Here is an 18,721-nt window from a genome sequence, read left to right on the forward strand (position 1 = left end):
TGTGTCAGGTCCTGTGCTGTTGGGTCTGGGGCCACAGGGTTGGGTAAGAGCCAGTATCTGAGCTCTAATCAGAGCTCTGTTGATTCTTGGGAGTTACAGGAGACAATCAGAGCTCCTCAGCATGGGGATCTATCTCCTGTCTCTCCCTCATGCCCCCTACGAGGCCCCAGCCCACCGCTTTGACCTCGTCTTCTCCTGTCCCACTGGGCTGCTAGCCCCCTCGCCAACTGAACACACTTGCACTTTCACACATGTGGAGGCTGCCATCCCCCGCGCCCATCCTATTCACTGTCACTTCTACAAAGAATTCCCTTGAGCCTCTCCTTTTTTGTCTTGGCATTCAAGAACCAGAGTATCACCACCTCTGTGAAGTCTGCCCTCCCAGAGTTTGTTACTGAATCCTTGTTCAAAATTATGGTCGTGTATAGTTATTTATAGTATATTATCATGTCTGTGATCCCATCAGAGCGGGGGGCCCTCTGTCACTGACCGTGACTCTGTCTCTTTGATGGGAACTAATACACAATGGATCACTTAGGAACTGCAATTAAAACAGGGTCAGAGAAATGCGACTTCTGTAAGTAAAGGGGTGGAGTACAGAAAGAGGAGAAGGGGTGGGCTGGTTCTGAACGTAGGGCTCCGAGAGCAGAGGAGCCAGCTGGCAGAGAGTGAGCCATGTGCAAAGCTGGGCTCTGCTCTAGTCGCTCAGGCATGTCAGACTCTTTGCGACCCCATGGACTGTAGCCCGCTGGGCTCCTCTGTCCATGGAATTTTCCAGGCAAGAATAATGGAGTGGGTTGCCATTTCCTTCTCCAGGGAAATCGGGGTTACTTGGGTTTCAATCCTGGCTCTGGCATGTAGTAACTCCATGAGGTGAGACAAGTAGTTTTATTTTTCTGAGCCTTCAAGAAAAGGGGAACACTATGATTAGTATTACTATGTTGACTTCAGAGGGTCTGGGCACGTGTTAAAATTCTATAAAGAATTTTGTTTAAATAGCTCTAAGTTTTTCTGGAAGGAGGGTTCCTTGATTTTTAAATTTCACAAAATGTACAAGTTAAGCAGGAGGAAGGCATTTTCTTAGTTGTCTATTGCTATGTATCGCTGTGTAGCAGATGACCTCAGAATTTAGGGAGTTAAAACAATGAACATTATCTGACCAAGACAATGAACATTATGTGACCGTTCCTGTGGGTCAGGAATCCAGGAGAAGCTTGTTTGGGTGATCCTGGCTGTGGATCTTTTATGAGATTGATCTCTCAAGATGTTAGCCAGGGCTGAAGTCATTTGAAAGCCTGTCTGGGGCTACCTGCGGTGTAGACGTCACCTCTCCATATGGCTGCCTGAGTGTCCTCATGACATGGTACCTGGCCTCCCCTAGAGCTTATGATCTGAGGGAACAAGGCAGAAGCTGCAGTGGCTTTTATGACCGAACCCCAGAAGCCACACATGGCCATTTCCAAAGTACCCAATTGGTTTCACAGTTCAGCCCTATTCAGAATGGTAGGGACTAAAACAGATGTGAATGTCAGGGCTGGCAGTCACTGGGGGCCATTCTGGAGGCTGGCTACCACAGCACCTTAGAAAGGAATTTGGAATGAGGAGCCGTCAGTTTAAATCTTGACTCCACTGACAACTGTGTGATCTTGGGAAAGTTCCTTCGATTTACTGGCCTTGCTAGTTTTCTCACTCAGCTCACATGGTAACTGTGCTACTCAAGAGTTAAGGCCCGTGAAAACCATTCATCCAAGCCCTGGACTTCACATTCAGTTAGTAGCAATCAATAAAGAGGAGGAGCAAGAAAAGCCATTTGGTGCAGTGTTTAAGTTAATGTTTTCAGTACAAAAAAATAGCAAATAAAGAACTAACCAGCTCATCTACCAGTCTCATCAAACTAGCACCACTCTTAGAATTTTGGTGTCAAAATGCACTTTAAAGTTTCTTTTCCTTTTTCACAGAGGAAGAATGGAGGAAATGGCTTAAATTAAGATGAGAAAGATTTATGGTAGATATGGGTACAACTCTCTGGCATTAAAGAGACTGAAAACTGGGATGGGTTCCTTCGTGGGGTCCTGAAATCTCCACCTGAAAATTTTAAAGAATTAGGCAGTATGATGTTCTTATCTACAATTTTGGTAAAAATTCACTCAGGTCATCCTTTGAAGCCATTTTAGGAGGGGATCCCACAGATCTTTTAAAGTAAAGTGGTGGTGGTGGTTTAGTTGCTCATTTGTGTCAGACTCTTATGACCACAAGGACTGTAACCCGCCAGGCTCCTCTGTCCATGGGATTTCCCAGGCAAGAATACTGGAGTGGGTTGTCATTTCCTTCTTCAGGGGATCTTCCCGACCCAGGGATCGAACTTGCATTACCGGAGAATTGCATTGCCGGTGAATTCTTTATCAACTGAGCCACCAGGAAAGCCCCTAAAGTAAAATGGAAAGATGTATTATTGGGAGTTCCCTGTCAGTTCACTGGTTAGGACTCTGCGTTTCCACTGTAGGGGGCTGGGTCCAATCCTTGGTCAGGAAACTGAGATCCCAAATCCTACAAGTTGCACAGCTCGGCCAAAAAAAAAAAAATGTTCTTACATTGTTAAGCATGAAAGACTTTACTTTTTCATCATACTCAAGTGAGTATGAGTAGCATATACTCATTCTAGAAGATTTGGAAACTACAGACCACTGTAAAGAAGTGAAAAACATTAGATCGGCCACCTTAATCTAAACGCTCTGTTTTGTGGTTTAGAGGAGAAAAAAATTTTTTCGGGACTTCCCTGGTGGTCTAGTGATTAAGACTCTGCCTTCCAATGCAGGGCGCAGGTTCAGTCCCTGGATGGGGAACTAAGATCTCACATGCCTCAGGGCAACTGAGCCCAGGCACTCTGGAGCCCAAGTATGGCAAGTAGAGAGCCTGCCAGCGGCAATAAATATCCCACGTGCCACAACTAAGGTGCAATGCAGCCAAATACATTTAAAAAAAATTTTTTTTTCAATTAAAAAAATGTGATACTTTGTAAAACCCACTCTCTAGTCGAATGTAGTCTTACAAACCAGAAGTATCCAATATTAACAGTTGGGATTTAAACACCTTTTTCAGCCTCATGGGAGACTGAAAAACAGGAATGGATTTAAATGATGGTGAAAGGCAGGTAAGCTGAATCAGTGAAGTGATGAAGTCCCCATCCTTAAGCATCTTTACAGCTTGCATAGATATGTTTGGGTGAATCCTGCCTGTTTACCAATTCTGCCTGGGCAGATTCCAAATACTGTACAGGGCTCATAAGTAGTACTCAGGGATTTTGTCCAATACAGTAATTATTGAGTAAGGTCATTAATTCCACAGGTTAAGTGCCTAGCACATGCCAAGACTGTGCCAGGTGTTGAAAGTGTGATGATGAACCCAGTAAGATGCTAACAAGAGCAGAGACACTAAACCAAAAATCATACAAAGAAATGAACTGTGGGGGGAAACCAGGAGAGGTGCACATTTGTGAATCATCTGCTATTTTGGAAGTTTAGCCAGTGTTATCTCCCTGGGACTCGAAGGAGATAATCTGACCTCTCTGAACTTCATTTGGAAATGGGGACAGAATCACTGGGAGAGAACATGTGTCAGTGTGGCAAACTCTGTTCCAGGGCTTGGTTCACTGAAGTATAAAAATGAGGCACTTTTTACACTTCTGACTCAAACCTTCTTGATGGCCTTTAGTGAGTCTGCTGTGTTCCAGTGAGTCCGTTGTGATCTCTCTACAAAGATCCCACTTAATCCCAATCCCACCCATTTGAGTTTATGTACCCCATTGTCCAAATGATGACTCTTGAGTCAGAGGTTTCATAGCTTGACCAAGACCACACAGCCATGGAGAATGACTAAAAGAAGATTCAAACCCAGGCCTGCCAAAATCCAAAGTCAGTGGCAATGCATTATCTCTTAGTGAGGTTCCTAGGATATATGTGTCCTTTTGAGAATGCTTAGGTTTGCTGGTGGTGTGTTTGCTATTCAGATTCCTGACTGTGTGCTTTGCTCATAACTGTGCAGTTTGAAAACACTGACTCATCCCCAAACAGGGCAGGGCTGAATATCAGACCTGTTTATCTTATACCGCCCTGGGGCACCTGTGTTGACTTCAAAGGAACTTTGTAATAAAAGCACTGTGATAAAACACACACACACACACAAATATATATATGTATATATATATGTATGTATGTATATATATATATAGGCTTGTTTTTGCTGTTTTTGACAACAGAATATACTCATGAGTCTCATTAACTTTTAAAAAATCACAGCTACTTAAGGTTTAATGACTAAAGCCAATTCTCTAATACACATCTTGCAGAGTCCTCTGAACATACTCTTTTCACACTTAACTATGATGTTGTCATTAGTTTCCGTTTGATTCTGCAAGGGCAGAGACCTTGAAACATTCACATCTGGATTCCCCTGTGGCTTGACTCAACTGAGAGCCAGGCAATACTGGCTGAAAAAATTAGGTATCTCCACAGTCCCTGCATTAGCTTTCTTTTGCTATTATAAAAAGTTACTAGGTTTAGTGGTTTAAAACAACATTTTGTCTCACACTTTCTATGCATCACAAGTCTGGACTGTGTGGGTCAGCTGGTTCTCTGATCTGGCTAAAATCAGCCTGTTAGCAGGACTGGACTTCTCTCTGCAGGATGAGAGATGGGAAGGTGGGGAGAACGTGTTTCCAAGCTCATTCAGGTTATGAAATCTCAGTCCCCCGCGACTGTTTAACTGAGGTCCCATTGCTTGTGGACAGGGCTTTGTTCTCTCCTTCTAAAGACTCTGACATTCCCTGGCTCATGACCCCTTCAGCAACAGTGGGTTGACTTCCTCTCAAGCTTTCAATCTGATTCTTTTCTACCATTTCTCTCCAAGGCATCTCTTTTGCCTTCCTTTTCAAGGGTCCATGTGATTACACTGGGTTCACCCATATAATTCAGGATAATCTCCCTATTTTATGGTCCTTAATTCCATCTTCAATGTCCTGTTTACCATGGAATATAACATATTCATAGGTTCCAGGGACTAAAGCATAGTTTCTCTTTTTTTCAGGGAGGGGGGCAACAAGAACATTATTCTGCCAACCATAGTGCCTATACTAAACGTGTACATTTTAGAATAAATCTTCTCTAGTGACTCCCTGGAGGTCAGGGGGGCAGGGGTGGTAGTGGGATGAAGCTACTCAAGAAGAAAAGATTTTAAACATGCCAAATGACCTGTCAAAGGTTATACATTAAACTACCACCACCACTATCACCCTTTTGTGAAAAGTCAGGTCAAACATTTCTTTTCATCATGGAAGTGGGGTTCTTCTTTCCTCCCTATTGGGGTGAAGTTAGAAGGGGACAGAAGATTAGAAAACACACTTAGGAATTCCCTGGCAGTCTAGTGATTAGGACTCTGTGCTTCCACTTCAAGGTGAACAGGTTCCATCCTTGGTCAGGGAACTAAGATCCCACATGCTATGTGGTGCAGCCAAAAAAACCCCAACAAAACCATGCCTTATTTTACCTTGCACAGTCTGTTCACCTTGCAGGATTTTATTTACTGGACCTGAAAGCCTTCTGTGTGATGAGAATTTGAAGGAGGAACACTGAACTCCATGGTGTTCCACGTGGGCAGCACCCTGTTGATTTTCTCTCATCACTGGCTCTCCCATGTGCTAACACCAGGGAGTGGAAGGTGTGCTTCCTCACTGTGGGGCTCCTTTCAAATGTGACCAGTGACACCTCCTCTTATTTTAAAGAACTGGCCATTATCCAGTTTAGGGCTGATTCTAGCCATGTTTCTGGAGATGATTGACTGATTCAATAAATAGGCACAGAAAACCTATGTGTTGGGTACTCTGAACCTCATTTCATTTCATGCTTCTGCAACTAAAGCCTGCAGAGGGTGAGTACGTTGCTCATTGTCTCTCAGCCTGTACCAATTATTAAACACTTACTCTATGCCAGGAGCCAAATTATACGGACCTAATGTCAGGGTTCCCCCAGCACACCCTCTTCCAACCTGCCAGGTGTTTTATGCTGATTTTCATCTCAAAAATACTGTGATAGCCACGGAATGGTTTAGCCAGGATTCGGTTCTAGACTCTTTTGACTCCATGTTCTGTGTTCCCTCTAGGGTAGTGCTTCTAAAAAGGTCTCAGGTGCATTCTGGTAAGTATGGCCCCAAAGTCCAAGTTCTTTACACTACCCGTAATCTTAGCAAGTTCACCAGGTGGTAAGAACGCTGTAAGCTGCGGGTGCAGCTTCTGCAAACGTACAGCGGCATGAAAGCACAGGAGGAAATGGGGAACTTTTTAGGTCCATCAATCGTGCAATAACCGATTTACTGGTATAAGTGTCTTTCTGTCTCATTATTATGCAGCGGTGAGTCATTCAGGGGAGGACCAAAAGGGAAAGTCCTGTCTCTAGTCACCTACAATAAGTGTCAGTGAGAACAGCTTAGGCGGAGAGGGGCAAAAGTGGGCGCTGGGAATCGAACTACCAGTTCTCTATTCCCACCTTTAGCCGTGCGTCGGCCCGAAGACGAGACAAGCCGAAGGGGTTAAACGTAGCTTGGGGTAGGGGGGGCAGCCGGCCACCGCCCCTTCCCAGCATCACCTCCCACAATGCCTCGGGCCCCCAACCAGTTCCCGCACCTCGCGAGACTCGCCCAGCCCCTTCCCCGAACGACTGCCCGTCCCCCATTCCCTACCGAGCTCTGCGCGGGGCGGAGGAAGGGAGGGGAGGGCGGAAAAGACGGGACGCGGGGCACGTCGGGAAGTGTGGTCCAAGAGTTTCATGCAGCCATATTCTTCCGGAGCGGGGGAGGCCAGAGAGGCAGCCGGGACTACAACTCCCAGCCGCCCTTTCGGTTTGTTTTTGTTCAAAAAAAAAAAAAAAAAACCCCACACTCCCCCTCCTCACTCTTCACACACACTCACACACACCCACGGCAGACACGCCGACACCCGGGCGCCGAGGGGAAAGCCGATTCTCGTCTTCCCGCCCCGTCGCCAGTCGGGTCTTGGTCTCTTAGCAGAGCGGGAAAGCGGAGGCCGGAGCCGTGACCTCTGACCCCGTGGTTATGCGGAGCCGCCGCATTCCTTAGCGATCGCGGGGCTACTGCCTTCGTCGCCGCCGCCGCCGCCGCGGGCGACTGACGCAGCGCGGGCGCGTGGAGCCGCCACCCCTCCCCCACCGCCGCCCTCGCGCCGGGTCTCGCGCCAGCCGGTCCCCGCGCGCCCGCCCCCTCTCCCCGGCCGCACCCGAGTCCTCGCGCGTCGCCGCCGCCACGCGCCCCCCGCCGCCGCCGCCGCCGCCGCCCCAGCCCCGCGCCGCCGCCCGCCCCGCCCGGAGGTCCCGCGTGGAGCCGCCGCCGCCGCCGGGGAGGAGGAGGATGAAGGACAAACAGAAGAGGAAGAAGGAGCGCACGTGGGCCGAGGCCGCGCGCCTGGTGAGGCTAGCCGCCGAGGGGGGCTCGGTGGGGGTTGTGAGGGGTGGGCTCGCCGAGCACCCCCCACAGGGAGGGGGAGGGGCGAAGCCCTGCCCACTGCAGGAGGGGGCGGGCCACCTTCCTCCGGGAACGGGACAACCCCCTAAGGCATTGGGTGGGGAGAGGTCCCCCGCCGGGTCGGATGTGGCGCCTTTTTCTACACGCCCCCCCCCCCCCCCTCAAATTCCTGCGGAGGGGCGAGCTGGCGGGCCGGCTCCTCCTCCACTGGGCGGCGGGGCCCCTACCTCCCCTCCCCCACTATTTGGCAGCGTCTAGGGGGTCTGGGGAAGCTTCGTTTGTGCACTCGGGGGAGTTAGGTTTCCGGGAAGGGTCGGAAGCTCCTCCCTCGTTTCCTGGTGGGCAGTGGGGTGGTGCGTTTGACTAGGGATGGGAAAGAGCCCCCCCAGTCTGAAGGACGCGAGTGGCATTTTGAGCTTTCGCAATCTAAACCGGTGTGTGTGGAGGGAAGCAAAGGGCTCATTCCCAGCCTGAACCCTGAGCCTTGGTTCTCAAACTTTAGTGTCCTGTGGGGGCACCTGGGGAGGTTGTTAACAGTGTTCATCCTAGGGCCCTACTTAAGACCTACTGAGTCTGAGATTGTGGAGTAGAACCTGAGTAATTCATTTTGACCAGCTTCTCAGCTTGGTTGTAATATAGGTGACCCACGGACCACACTTTGAGATCTGCTGACCCGAGTCCGCAAGCTAGCCCGAAGATAGGCAGTCTACAGACAGCTAACTACACTTTGTAAAGAATGCGTGTGTTCTCTATTCTTTAGTGTCCTCTTGCATGTATACATGAAGTGTTGGACAAAGACCAGGTGCCTCTGTTTGAAGATACTGCTCACTGAGGACTTAGCAAAGGAGAGAGTAATTTGAGTATTTGAAGCTGCCTGGTAATGCGGGTTTTGTGAATCTTCTGTTGTCCCAAAATGTCAGAGGACTTGCAAGTGAAATATATTTCTCTGGTTTTGCACCCAAAAAGTGAAGACACTTGGAGACATGTTCTTATAAAATCTTGCTGATGACAATAGTAACAGGTTACACTTGTCTCAGAGATGTCACTTAGAACTGTCACAAAGCAGGGTTATACTGCAGATAGCATCCTTGTGTCTTGACACACTGTAGTTTATATGTAATTGCTGTAATTCACTTTTAATGATGAATGAAGCTCAGCCTTCTAATCTTTAATTTTATTGGGAAGTGAGGTTCCTGCCTCAGAGGTGTTGAGCAAAAAAGATGAATATGTGTTGGAGGTTTTTACAAATCTGTGGTACACTCTTTTCTTTCTTGGAGCCTTAAAACTCAGTTATTGACTTAAAAGAGGGAATGCTGTTTGGTGTGTAGGAGAAATTTCACTGGTGTACCTGATCATCTTTCTCAGACCTTTTTCGCCCAAGAAACGGAAGTAGCAATTAGTTTGTATGTTGAAGTTTTGTGCTTCAGTTACTTTGTTTTGGTTTGGCATATGAAATTTGAAGATTTTGAAGTACCTGAGGATGTTTTTCAGATGCAGTCAAATTTGGAACCCTTGGTTAGCTTTCAGGATCTCTTGGAAGTTTCAGGATTTCTGTTTCAGGAAATCTGTTTCACCTGGAAACAGATTTAGGCCCAGAGGAGAGTAGTGAGAGCCAGAAGGACGCACTCGCTTTCTCCTGGAGGTTGAGGCTGTTCATTGAAATTCTCCTCTGAGTTTCTGTTCTGCAGGTGTTTATGACTCTGGGCACCAAAAGGAAATTTGCTTGCCAGAGTTTTTACTTGTTAGAGGTAGGTGAAAGTACCTTTAAATCCTGTGTTATTTATGTCCTGACAGATTTCTAAAGTCTGCTTGTCTTAAAGCTCTGTTGGCTCTTCCTAGTTGAAAGACTCTGGGAATTCAGGGGTCCACTATTAAGCCTCTTTAGATTCTTGAGTTTACTGTGATCTACAGTCCAGTTCCAGGTTGCTATTTCTGTTTTATCATTGGCTCAGTTCATGCCAGTTTGTCCCCAGTAAATTCTTTTTCTTTAATGATTCTTCATTAAAAAATAGTATTTCCTGCTGGGAATTACTTATGCTCTAAACTCTTGCAAGATAACTTGTGGGAATATGGTGTGTAGTTTTGTATATCTTTTATTTTTTGTTTAGGATTTTCTGTGCCTTTGGATGGACCAGTTGGTGGGTGAGGGGGAGCTCTTAAGATTTCTCTGCTCATTTGGAAAAAAAAAAATTGCTTTAACAAACCAAGTGCTGGAGAGTTTGTGAGTGCTTACACTGGATAGAGAGAAGAGTGAGCTGTAATGGTAGGAGGGTAGATTAGTTCTAAATACTCTTTGGACAGGTGAATCTGGAGTGCTTGCTGTGGCAATCAAGATGCACTTGTTTGGGGGCAGTTTCATATTGCTCCCGACCTTGCTCAGTTTGGTGGTTAAAATGATACCAGGAACCGTTTTTAAGCTATTTTGGTAGAAGAGAAGAGACTTCTGGACTATTTCAGTAGTGTAGTAAATCCCAGGAGATTGATTTTTGCAGCTGTTAATTATGTTGTTGAGAAGCAGATATTCTTCTTTCAAACACTTGCTAGTATTGTTTTTCCTAGGTGTAGGAAGTAGACTTTAGGTGGTTGGGTGGGTCTAAATCCTCCTGCTTGTTAGAAACAATTTGTTTGGGAGAAATAGCTGAGTGGTTTTCCCTTTAGATTGAATGCCCTTAAATGGATTTTCCCTGGCTTTGAGAAACTCTTCATTGCATGCTTTATCTTTCACTTTGATTCATGACTGACCATTCTTACATCAAACATTTTTTCCCCCTTTGAAGTTGGAGAAGAGATACTTTTTGTATGCTCTAGAAAGACAGGGTGGGGATAGAACACTGCTGAATTGTTCTTATACTAAAAGCTGAAGGCATATACAGTTTTAATAAAAGTGAATACTTTGTATCTTTTGCTGTAACTTCCCTATAGAGATTCTGTTTCCTCTGTCTTACATTCTCAGGCTCTCCCTGACTGCTGTTTAAATAATTGGTAACTAATTTTTGAGCCATGCTTCTTAAAAAAAAAATTACTGTGAAAAAATTCACTAGCTCAGCTCACAGTTAGTATCAAAGAAGTCATATCTGTGGCAGTGAACATTAGTAGCTTGTATTGTGGGTTTGTTCATCAGTGCTGCTTAACTTGACAGTTAGGTTCTTGGAATTACAGAGATGGATAAGGTCTGCCCTTGAGGAGCTAATGGTTTTTCTGGGGTTAGAGAAGGTCCACCCCTTCTCTAACAGGTGAGTAGAATTTCATTACAGGCATGGTAAGTGCCAGCATAGATGTATAAATGGTAATAGACATCCTGATTCCTGCTTACTGTCTAGTCATAATTATGAATAGTTCCTCCTTTTACTCTCAAGTGTCCTGCTTTGGAAGATGGATTATATGTGTTGTGCAACTATGGGGCACTGAAAAGAGACGCTTAACTATCTGGCAGAGAGTAGAGAAGGCTTCCGGGAGGAAGGTGCTTTCCGAACTGAATCTTGAAGGGTGAGTAGGAGTTAGACTCTTCACAGAGGACATAAGCAGGAGCTGGAAACAAGAAATAAGAGAGTGTGTGTGTGTGTGTTTATCTGCAGGGTGGAGAGTGTGGGAATTGGGTAGACCTGCCCATAGTTATTGGAACATAAAGTTTGTGGAGTATTAGAGAGCCAGGCAGAGACCAGATTGTGAGGGTCTGGCATGCCTGGCCAACAGACACCTCCTGTGTCTGGCACTGTAGGCACTTACTCTGTTGTCTCTGCGGCAACTCTGAGAAGGCCTCAGTATCCTTCCTTCACAAACCAGGAAACCTAGACTCAGGGCAGGTAGGTTACTTGCTCAGGATTTTTTCTTGTTCAGTTGCCAAGTTGTGTCCGACTCTTTGCAACACAACTCTTTGCCCAGGTTTAGAAGACCAGAATTTGAATTTTTAAAACCAGGTCTGTTTGCTTCTAAAACCCATGCTTTTCTAGTGGGCCAGTGGCCACTCTGGAGCTTCAGCTTTCGCTGTATGGAAATAGGTTGCTGTCGAAGGACTTTAATTCTGAAAGTGATGAGGGCAGGTTTATTTTGTTGGACTGACCTCAGGCTATAGCAGGTTAAATTCTGCAAAAGCAGAGCTTTGATCTTTTTTACTGATGAATTTCTAAAATTGTTCCTAGCACAGAGTATTTCATGTATTTGTTGAATGAAGAATGGCGGCGGAGTAAGAATGAACTTGAGGACAGCAGGGATGTTAGGGAAGAGGCCGTTGTGTCCAGCCGGGTCGGAAACTGGCTGTGGGGGGGGCTTCCCTGGTGGTCCAGGGGCTCTAAGACCTCGCACTCACGATGCAGGCAGCCCAGTTTCTGCTCCTGGTCAGGGAAGTTGATCCCACATGCTGCAGCTAAGAGTTTGCATGCTGCAACTCAAGATCTAGAGTGCTCCACTGCAATGTTGTGAAGTAATTAGCCGCCAACTAATAAAAATAAATGAAAAAAAAAAGATCTAGAGTGCTACTAAGACTTGGTACAGCCAAATAAAGTAAAAAAAAAAAAATTTTTTTTTTAAAAGAAGAGAACCTGGCTGGGAGAACTAGGGGACAGGTGAGAGTGAAGGATGATGCCTTGGTTTCCAAATTAGGTGATGAGACAGACTGCCAACCAAGGAGAGGAATATCAGAAGAGAGGAGATGATCATGAGGGACGTCCAGTACCGAACTGAATATCTGGGGCCTGAAACTTAGGGAGAAATCCTGGCAAGAGGTTGAGATTTGGGAGTTAATTCAGTATTTTGGTAGTGTTGAAACTGTGAGAGATGATAATGATACCCAAAGAGAATGTAAACACTGAACGAGAAATTAAGAATGGGACCATAGGAAATAGGGGTTTTATTTCAGCACCTGCTTCTCCAAAACTTGACTTCTTTATCGCTTAGAACTCGTGTTCTTCCACAGAGAGAACCTTCGCAGCAGTCCTGTTAGGCTTCTTGCTTTGTATTTTATCTGTGACACAGCCATGCAGTACTTTGTTAGGGCTGTTAAATGACTATAAGATGTTGGTGTGGTTTGGCGTAACCTCAGCAGCTGCACTGCTAGAGATGATACAGAGATACTGACAGCCTGTCTTTTTTCCTCCCTGAAAAGGATAAGATTTCTAAAACAACTCGGCTTGTTCAAGTGAGAGAGCTCTGGTTGCTCACTAAGATATTGTTGCTGGGGCTTAATTATAGATGTCACTAATGTAAATGGGATGTTCCATTTCTCCTTGTTTTGCTTGCACCAGTCATATAGAATCGTAGCATTGTATTGCTGAAAGGCATATTGTCCTGTACTAATTAACACCAAAATTCCACAACCCAGTGGCGAAAGTCATCATTGAAAAAATATAGGTACCTGGAATTTCCTAGCGGCCCGGTGGTTAGGGCTCCATCCTTTCACTGCTGAGTGTCCAGATTCAGTCCCTGGTTGGGGAACTAATCCTGCAAGCCAAGCCACACCCCCCCCCCCCCCAAAAAAAAAAGATAAAAATATTGTAACTAATCAAACTTACTTCCGAAGGAAAGCCTGAATGCAGTTCTGTCTTACAGTTTATAGTGCTATGTATTCTGTAGTTCAGCTGTGTTAACAGCATCAGGTTAAGTGGCAATTAAAGTTGGGAAGGCCCCACATACCGTAACATGGATGCTAAGAGGATGTGTATTTTCAGAATTGAAAATTAGAGTATTTTATCTAATTGCAGTCACTTTCAGCAGCTAGTTAGATATACGTGTAATTTGGTTTCAGAAGTAATTTTGACTGTGGAAAAACTAAGATGTCAGCAGTGGTACCTCATGGCAGGTACCATGTTATATAGTGATGGATATAGTTATATAGTGATGGATATAAATGGGAACTGCACACTGAAATCAGAACATTTATATTTCTTCAGGTACTGGAAAACTATTCGGATGCTCCAATGACACCCAAACAGATTCTGCAGGTCATAGAGGCAGAAGGACTAAAGGAAATGAGGTTTGTATGGCTCTTGCTGCTTAATGTGAGGGTTTTAGAGGACATGGGTCTTACTGCAGTTAGGTAGTGAATGAGAAAATCCACAAGTGCATATATGTGTGCGCACATACACACACGTGTTTGATGGTAGTGTGGAGCTGTCTCGGTGTGGTACATCCTCTGGGTGGAGGGTGGGAGTGGCTGCAATTCTGTTGGTTTTCGTCAGAGGTGTAGCAGGTTTCCCTATTTGCTCTACTATTCATTTCAACGTGGAGCTTGTTTTTTGCATAAGGAGTCAGCATGTTTTCTCTTGTATTCCATTTTGCAGGTTTCGGTAGCAGAGAAGGAACAGACTGATCTGCTCCATCATGTCTAAAACTATCCTTCTCTCTGTACCATATCTCTGAAGTTCTTTGTTTTAGGCTTAGAGAAGGGTGATCCAATCATCATAAAACTCACTTTTTCCCCCTACTGATTCTAGCCATTCTTGCTATGAGCATGCTAAATTTGGAGATGATCTTGATTTTCTTATCCTATGATATATTTTTCCTAGAGAAGCAACAAATTGGAAACACAAAAAGAATGGCAGGCACAAATAAAACTCAGGGACTGTCCTGAATCCTTTCTCTGCTCACCCCAACCTTTTTTTCAAAATTTAAGTGGGAGAAGAGAGCCCAACACAGTTCCTTCTTGGGATTCAGAACAGTCAGCATATATTTTGCTGGTTAAGCTTTAGCTACTTAAATTGATCTTTTAGGATCAAAAGATCCTCACTCTCCAGTTGTCAGTTCAAACAGTCTCAAACTGACGTTTTGTGGGGAGGGAAGATCGGGGTTGTCTGGATCACGTTCTGGTACTTCATTTAAATACTACCTATGCATGATGTAGTGTTGTAATTGCATCTTTTGTTTTATTTTGTTTTTATGGGCTATTTCCCATCGTGCGGCTGTCTGTACTGCTGTTGGACCACTATGCCTATAGAAGGTAAATTAGTCCCTTTGGGACAGATGGAATTGAGAACCTAACTTGTTTCTCCTTCTGGCTCTTAACAGGAATTATGAAGTGGTCATGGTGGCTCGTGATGAGTGAGCAGCTCTATAATTTGTAGACAGAGGGATAGTGTGTAGGAGTCACACTGTTGGAAGAAAGACTCTGCCAGCACGCCTTCCCCTGTAGCAGAGATGTTAGCACACCCGCTTGACACTCCAGATTCTGCACAGGGTTTCTTACAGAGATTGGTCCTTGGTAGATTGGTCCTTGGTGAAATTTTTTTTTTTTAGCATCCAGGGTGTTCCAAAGCCAAATAAGTAATAGTTTTTTTTTTTTTTTTTTTGATGACTTATTTAGACTCAAAATTTATTTTTAACGTGGCATAAGTTAGAGCCTCTAATTTTGAAAAACGCTGAGAGGCATTACTTAAGATATTGGTGTTTGTTTATCCTGCTGGCGAGAGGGACAAGAAGGTGCATAGGTAAACCCTAGTATTAACATGCTAGTGCCAAACTCAGTTAATAATAATAATAATGGGCATTTGTCTGTATTTTTGACAGCTTTTCTTTTTAAGATTGAGTAAGTAGTCTCTAACTCACTTGAGTTGTCATTGTTTTGCAACCTTCTGTTGTAGCAGGGACCATGAAACAACTTAAGATGCTATCTCTTTTTTGGTTTAATGGTTGAGCATTATTGCGTACTAAATCCATTTGACTTTTTATATTCAAATTTAAAGTATTGCTCCTGGGTAGATACAAAACAAAATGTGTCTTTCCCCCTTCTCCAGTGAGAAAAAGCAAATGACATACTATTCCTTTTGTGTGCGTGTTAAAAAATAATTTAACTGGAAAAAAAAATATGCTTCATTTCTTGGGACAGCACCACTGATGCTTGGTCTTTGTGTTAAAAATGTTATAGGGCAGTTTCTGAGCATGATACGCAGGTTGAAAGATAGAGGCTAGGGAATCTTGGTTATGTTTTTAATTAGCATTAAAATTTAATTTTAAAAATTTTGAGTAAATAAAAATATTGGGTCTTTTTTAAAAAAAAAAAAACTCCTGAGTGTACCTGAGAATATATGCAGTGTTTCTAAATTTCTTGAGAGTTTGGTTCATATTGTCAAAAGGCACTTAAGAATCATCAGGTGTGGAGTAGAGATACCATGTAACGTGTTATCCCAGAGCTCTCTGGGTATGATTTATATGAATTTCATGTGCTACTCCTTTGCCACTTTCAAAATAGAGTTCTTGTGGGATGTTTTATATTTCTTCCTGTTCTTCTTGATTTGAGAATGAGTCGAAGGGTGAGAGATCTTTGAGTAAGTAGATATCTTGGTTTGTATGACCTTTTTCCATCCTTGTATGTTTTTATAGTGGGACATCCCCTCTTGCATGTCTTAATGCCATGCTACATTCCAATTCCAGAGGAGGAGAGGGATTATTTTATAAACTACCTGGCCGAATCAGCCTTTTTACACTCAAGGTAAGTCATGTAAATTCTTCAGTGCAGTGGTTCTTAAAATTTTAGTGTTCATAAGGATTACCTGGTAGGTCTGGAATGAGGCCCACGAATTTGCATTTCTAATAGGCAGGCGAGGGATGCTGCTGTTGTTCTGAAATGGCACATTGAGAGACGATCTAGTGTGAACAGGGTATTAGGAATTATTAAATATTTAGTCATATCAGCTATTGTGTCTGTAATGTTTTTCCTTGTCTATAATCTTTTCAGATTATATGCAATAGAGGGATAAGTATGTATGTGGGTAATTGCAAATGTGCTTAATTATGAATTTGTTTGTAATAATGTTGTGAAGGACAGCTAAGTAAGACCTACTTTATGGGAAATAATTGAAATTTGAAAATACTTGTGGAAATTCAAAAACTCATTAGCATTTACCAAGTGACATTAATTACTATGGGAGAGAAATCAGGTAGAATTCACAATAAAGCTTAAGTAGAGCTAATTGAACAGGCTAATTGCCTTTGTGATATATATCATGTAAACCAGGAGTTGGCAGATTTTTTTCTGTGAAGGACCAGATAATATTTTAGGTTTTGTGGGCCACACTGTCTCTATCATAACTATTCAACTCTACTGTTGAAGCAGGAAAGCAGCCACAGGTAATGCACAAATGAATGGGCATAGGTGTGTTCCAATAAAACTTTATTTATAAAAACAAACAGTGTGCTAGATTTGGCTTGGTGGTGGTGTTTGCTGACTCCTAATTTAGACATAGTTGACCTGTTGATGATGAAGGATGAACCTGAAAATCTGATGCTAATCCTTCTAGTCATCCATAATGTAGTTATAAATTGCAGTAGTCCATAAACTTTTCTGTTTTAGTTTTGTTTTGATAGACTTGTTTGTTAAAAATGAAGACTTGAACAAACAGCAGCTGTATTACCTGTGGTCATAAATCTTGATCTGTAGATACGCATGTATATCTTATGTTCCCTTGTCTGTGCTATTTTCTATATTTTATTTGTAATTTCAGACTTTAAAAGGCAGCATAATGTAATGTCAGAAACTGAGCCTTGGAAGAGATAGCCTTGAGTTCAATACCTAGCTCTGTAACCTAGGACATATATAACCCTTCTTTATGATTGTGTGTGCATACCTGACACAGTCAGTCCTTAATAAGTGGTAGCCTTTATGATAGTCCTTTAGGTTCCTTAATCTTAATTGCTTGTTAATGGCATTTTTCTATTATATATTATGTATTGTAATTACATGTAATTGTGTATAGTTATAGTTGTATGTATTATATGTATTACAAATGTGCTTGTTAATGGAATGTTTCTCTTTTAAGAGGAAGGAGAAATATCTATTTCTATGGACACCTAAAGGAAAGGAATTGAGTTTCATTTGTCTTTGTAATTTGACTCGGCAGAATTCTTGGCATAGTCCATGCTTAATAAATATTTGAACTAAGTTCAGTATCTTAATTTTCTGAGTGAACTCCGTTGTATGAATTTGCTGTAAGCTTAGGGGTGTTCTGTTAGTCTGCAGCCCATGTCTGAGATGCATTGATTGATGTGCTCAGCACGTTCTCTTACCTGCATGTGCCTTTATGTTGCCCAGTCTTCCTAGCAGCTTGCTCGTTGGAGTTGTACATCACCTCCCTGATATTTTTGAGTTCATGGTTTGCTTGTCTGGTTCCCCAAGTGAGGCTGTATACTTGAGGGTGGGTCTTATTCATTTCATTATGCACTTGGATAATGTACAAAGTGACTGTCAATAAGTGCATATTTAATGAATGAATTAGTGAATAATGGCTGCATTCTGGTACTTCATTATTATCCTTTGCTTTTCACATTTGGTAGTAGATACTACTTATAATCTTGATGAAATCATCTGTAGACCTGCCTCTGGCATCTCACTCACAGCCAAAATGAAAGATGCTTTTTCCTGTGGCTTTGGTAGACTTTTAGCTTGGCTGATTATCCATGCTGTCTCTTAACATTTGACCTATTATAAAGTGATACATGGAAATGTAACAGAAAGTAAAATGCAACAGAGAAAGTGAAGGTAACCTGCAAATTCTGCTGCTAGTAACCTGATAATAATTTGTATAAATAATATTTGAAAAAACTGGATTGTGATTTCTTTATGGCTTTGGTGCTTGTTTGTTTATTTAATATGTTTGCTGTGTTGGTACATACGGACACACCTTATTCTCCCCCCCACGTCTGCCCCCTTGGGCTTCTTCAGAGTCTGAATCATTGATTAGTCTTATTAATTGCCTCATTATCACCACGCTGTCTTCTAGAAGTTGTGCAGATATTTACTTTATTGTTATTTGGGAGTGGATAAAAAAGGATACCAAAAATATGAACCAGCTGATTACTGTCCCGATCACCTGAGGACTTAGGTCTGCTGAATAAAGTCCACGGTGGTGCATTTTTTTCCTTTCTTATTTGAATTTTTTTTTTTTTTTTAAATTTCAGACCTACAGAAAAATTGGAGTACTGCAGCCAGCTTGCTTTCTTCCTGATTGCTATAAGTTTGCTTCATTTGCTTTATCCCTGTGTACATACGTATGCATTTTCCCCCAGAACCATTTAAAAGTGTTAAACTAGTACTGGTATTTCACCCCTACACATCTCAGGATGTATGTCTTAAGAACAAGGACATTATGTTAGATAACCATAGTATCATCATTATAGTCCAGAAACTTAATGATATAGTAGTGTGTAATATAAGTCTATATTCACATCTTTTCTGGTTTTAAAAATATTCTTTATGGCTTATTTTTTA

At 43.1% G+C, this 18,721-nt stretch overlaps 1 protein-coding gene across 4 annotated transcripts in view; it reads left to right on the plus strand.

Annotated features, from left to right (window-relative positions):
• Nucleotides 1-6,909: 6,909 nt before the first annotated feature.
• ASXL1 (ASXL transcriptional regulator 1) overlaps nucleotides 6,910-18,721 on the plus strand; it is a 66,353-nt gene continuing 54,541 nt past the window's right edge. For 2 of the 4 annotated variants that reach the window (XM_043882878.1, XM_043882881.1), the window contains exons 1-4: nucleotides 6,923-7,470; nucleotides 13,413-13,495; nucleotides 14,456-14,458; nucleotides 15,838-15,946. In XM_043882878.1, coding sequence (XP_043738813.1) covers nucleotides 7,414-7,470; nucleotides 13,413-13,495; nucleotides 14,456-14,458; nucleotides 15,838-15,946 — 252 coding nt within the window. In that variant the 5' untranslated portion in view covers nucleotides 6,923-7,413. Of the gene's footprint in view, nucleotides 7,471-10,994; nucleotides 11,014-13,412; nucleotides 13,496-14,455; nucleotides 14,459-15,837; nucleotides 15,947-18,721 lie in introns of those variants that run through there. The other 2 variants (XM_043882882.1, XM_043882879.1) reach the window with 2 other exon arrangements.

Source organism: Cervus elaphus, chromosome 23 (genome assembly GCF_910594005.1).
Source record: "Cervus elaphus chromosome 23, mCerEla1.1, whole genome shotgun sequence".
Classification (NCBI taxonomy): domain Eukaryota; kingdom Metazoa; phylum Chordata; class Mammalia; order Artiodactyla; family Cervidae; genus Cervus; species Cervus elaphus.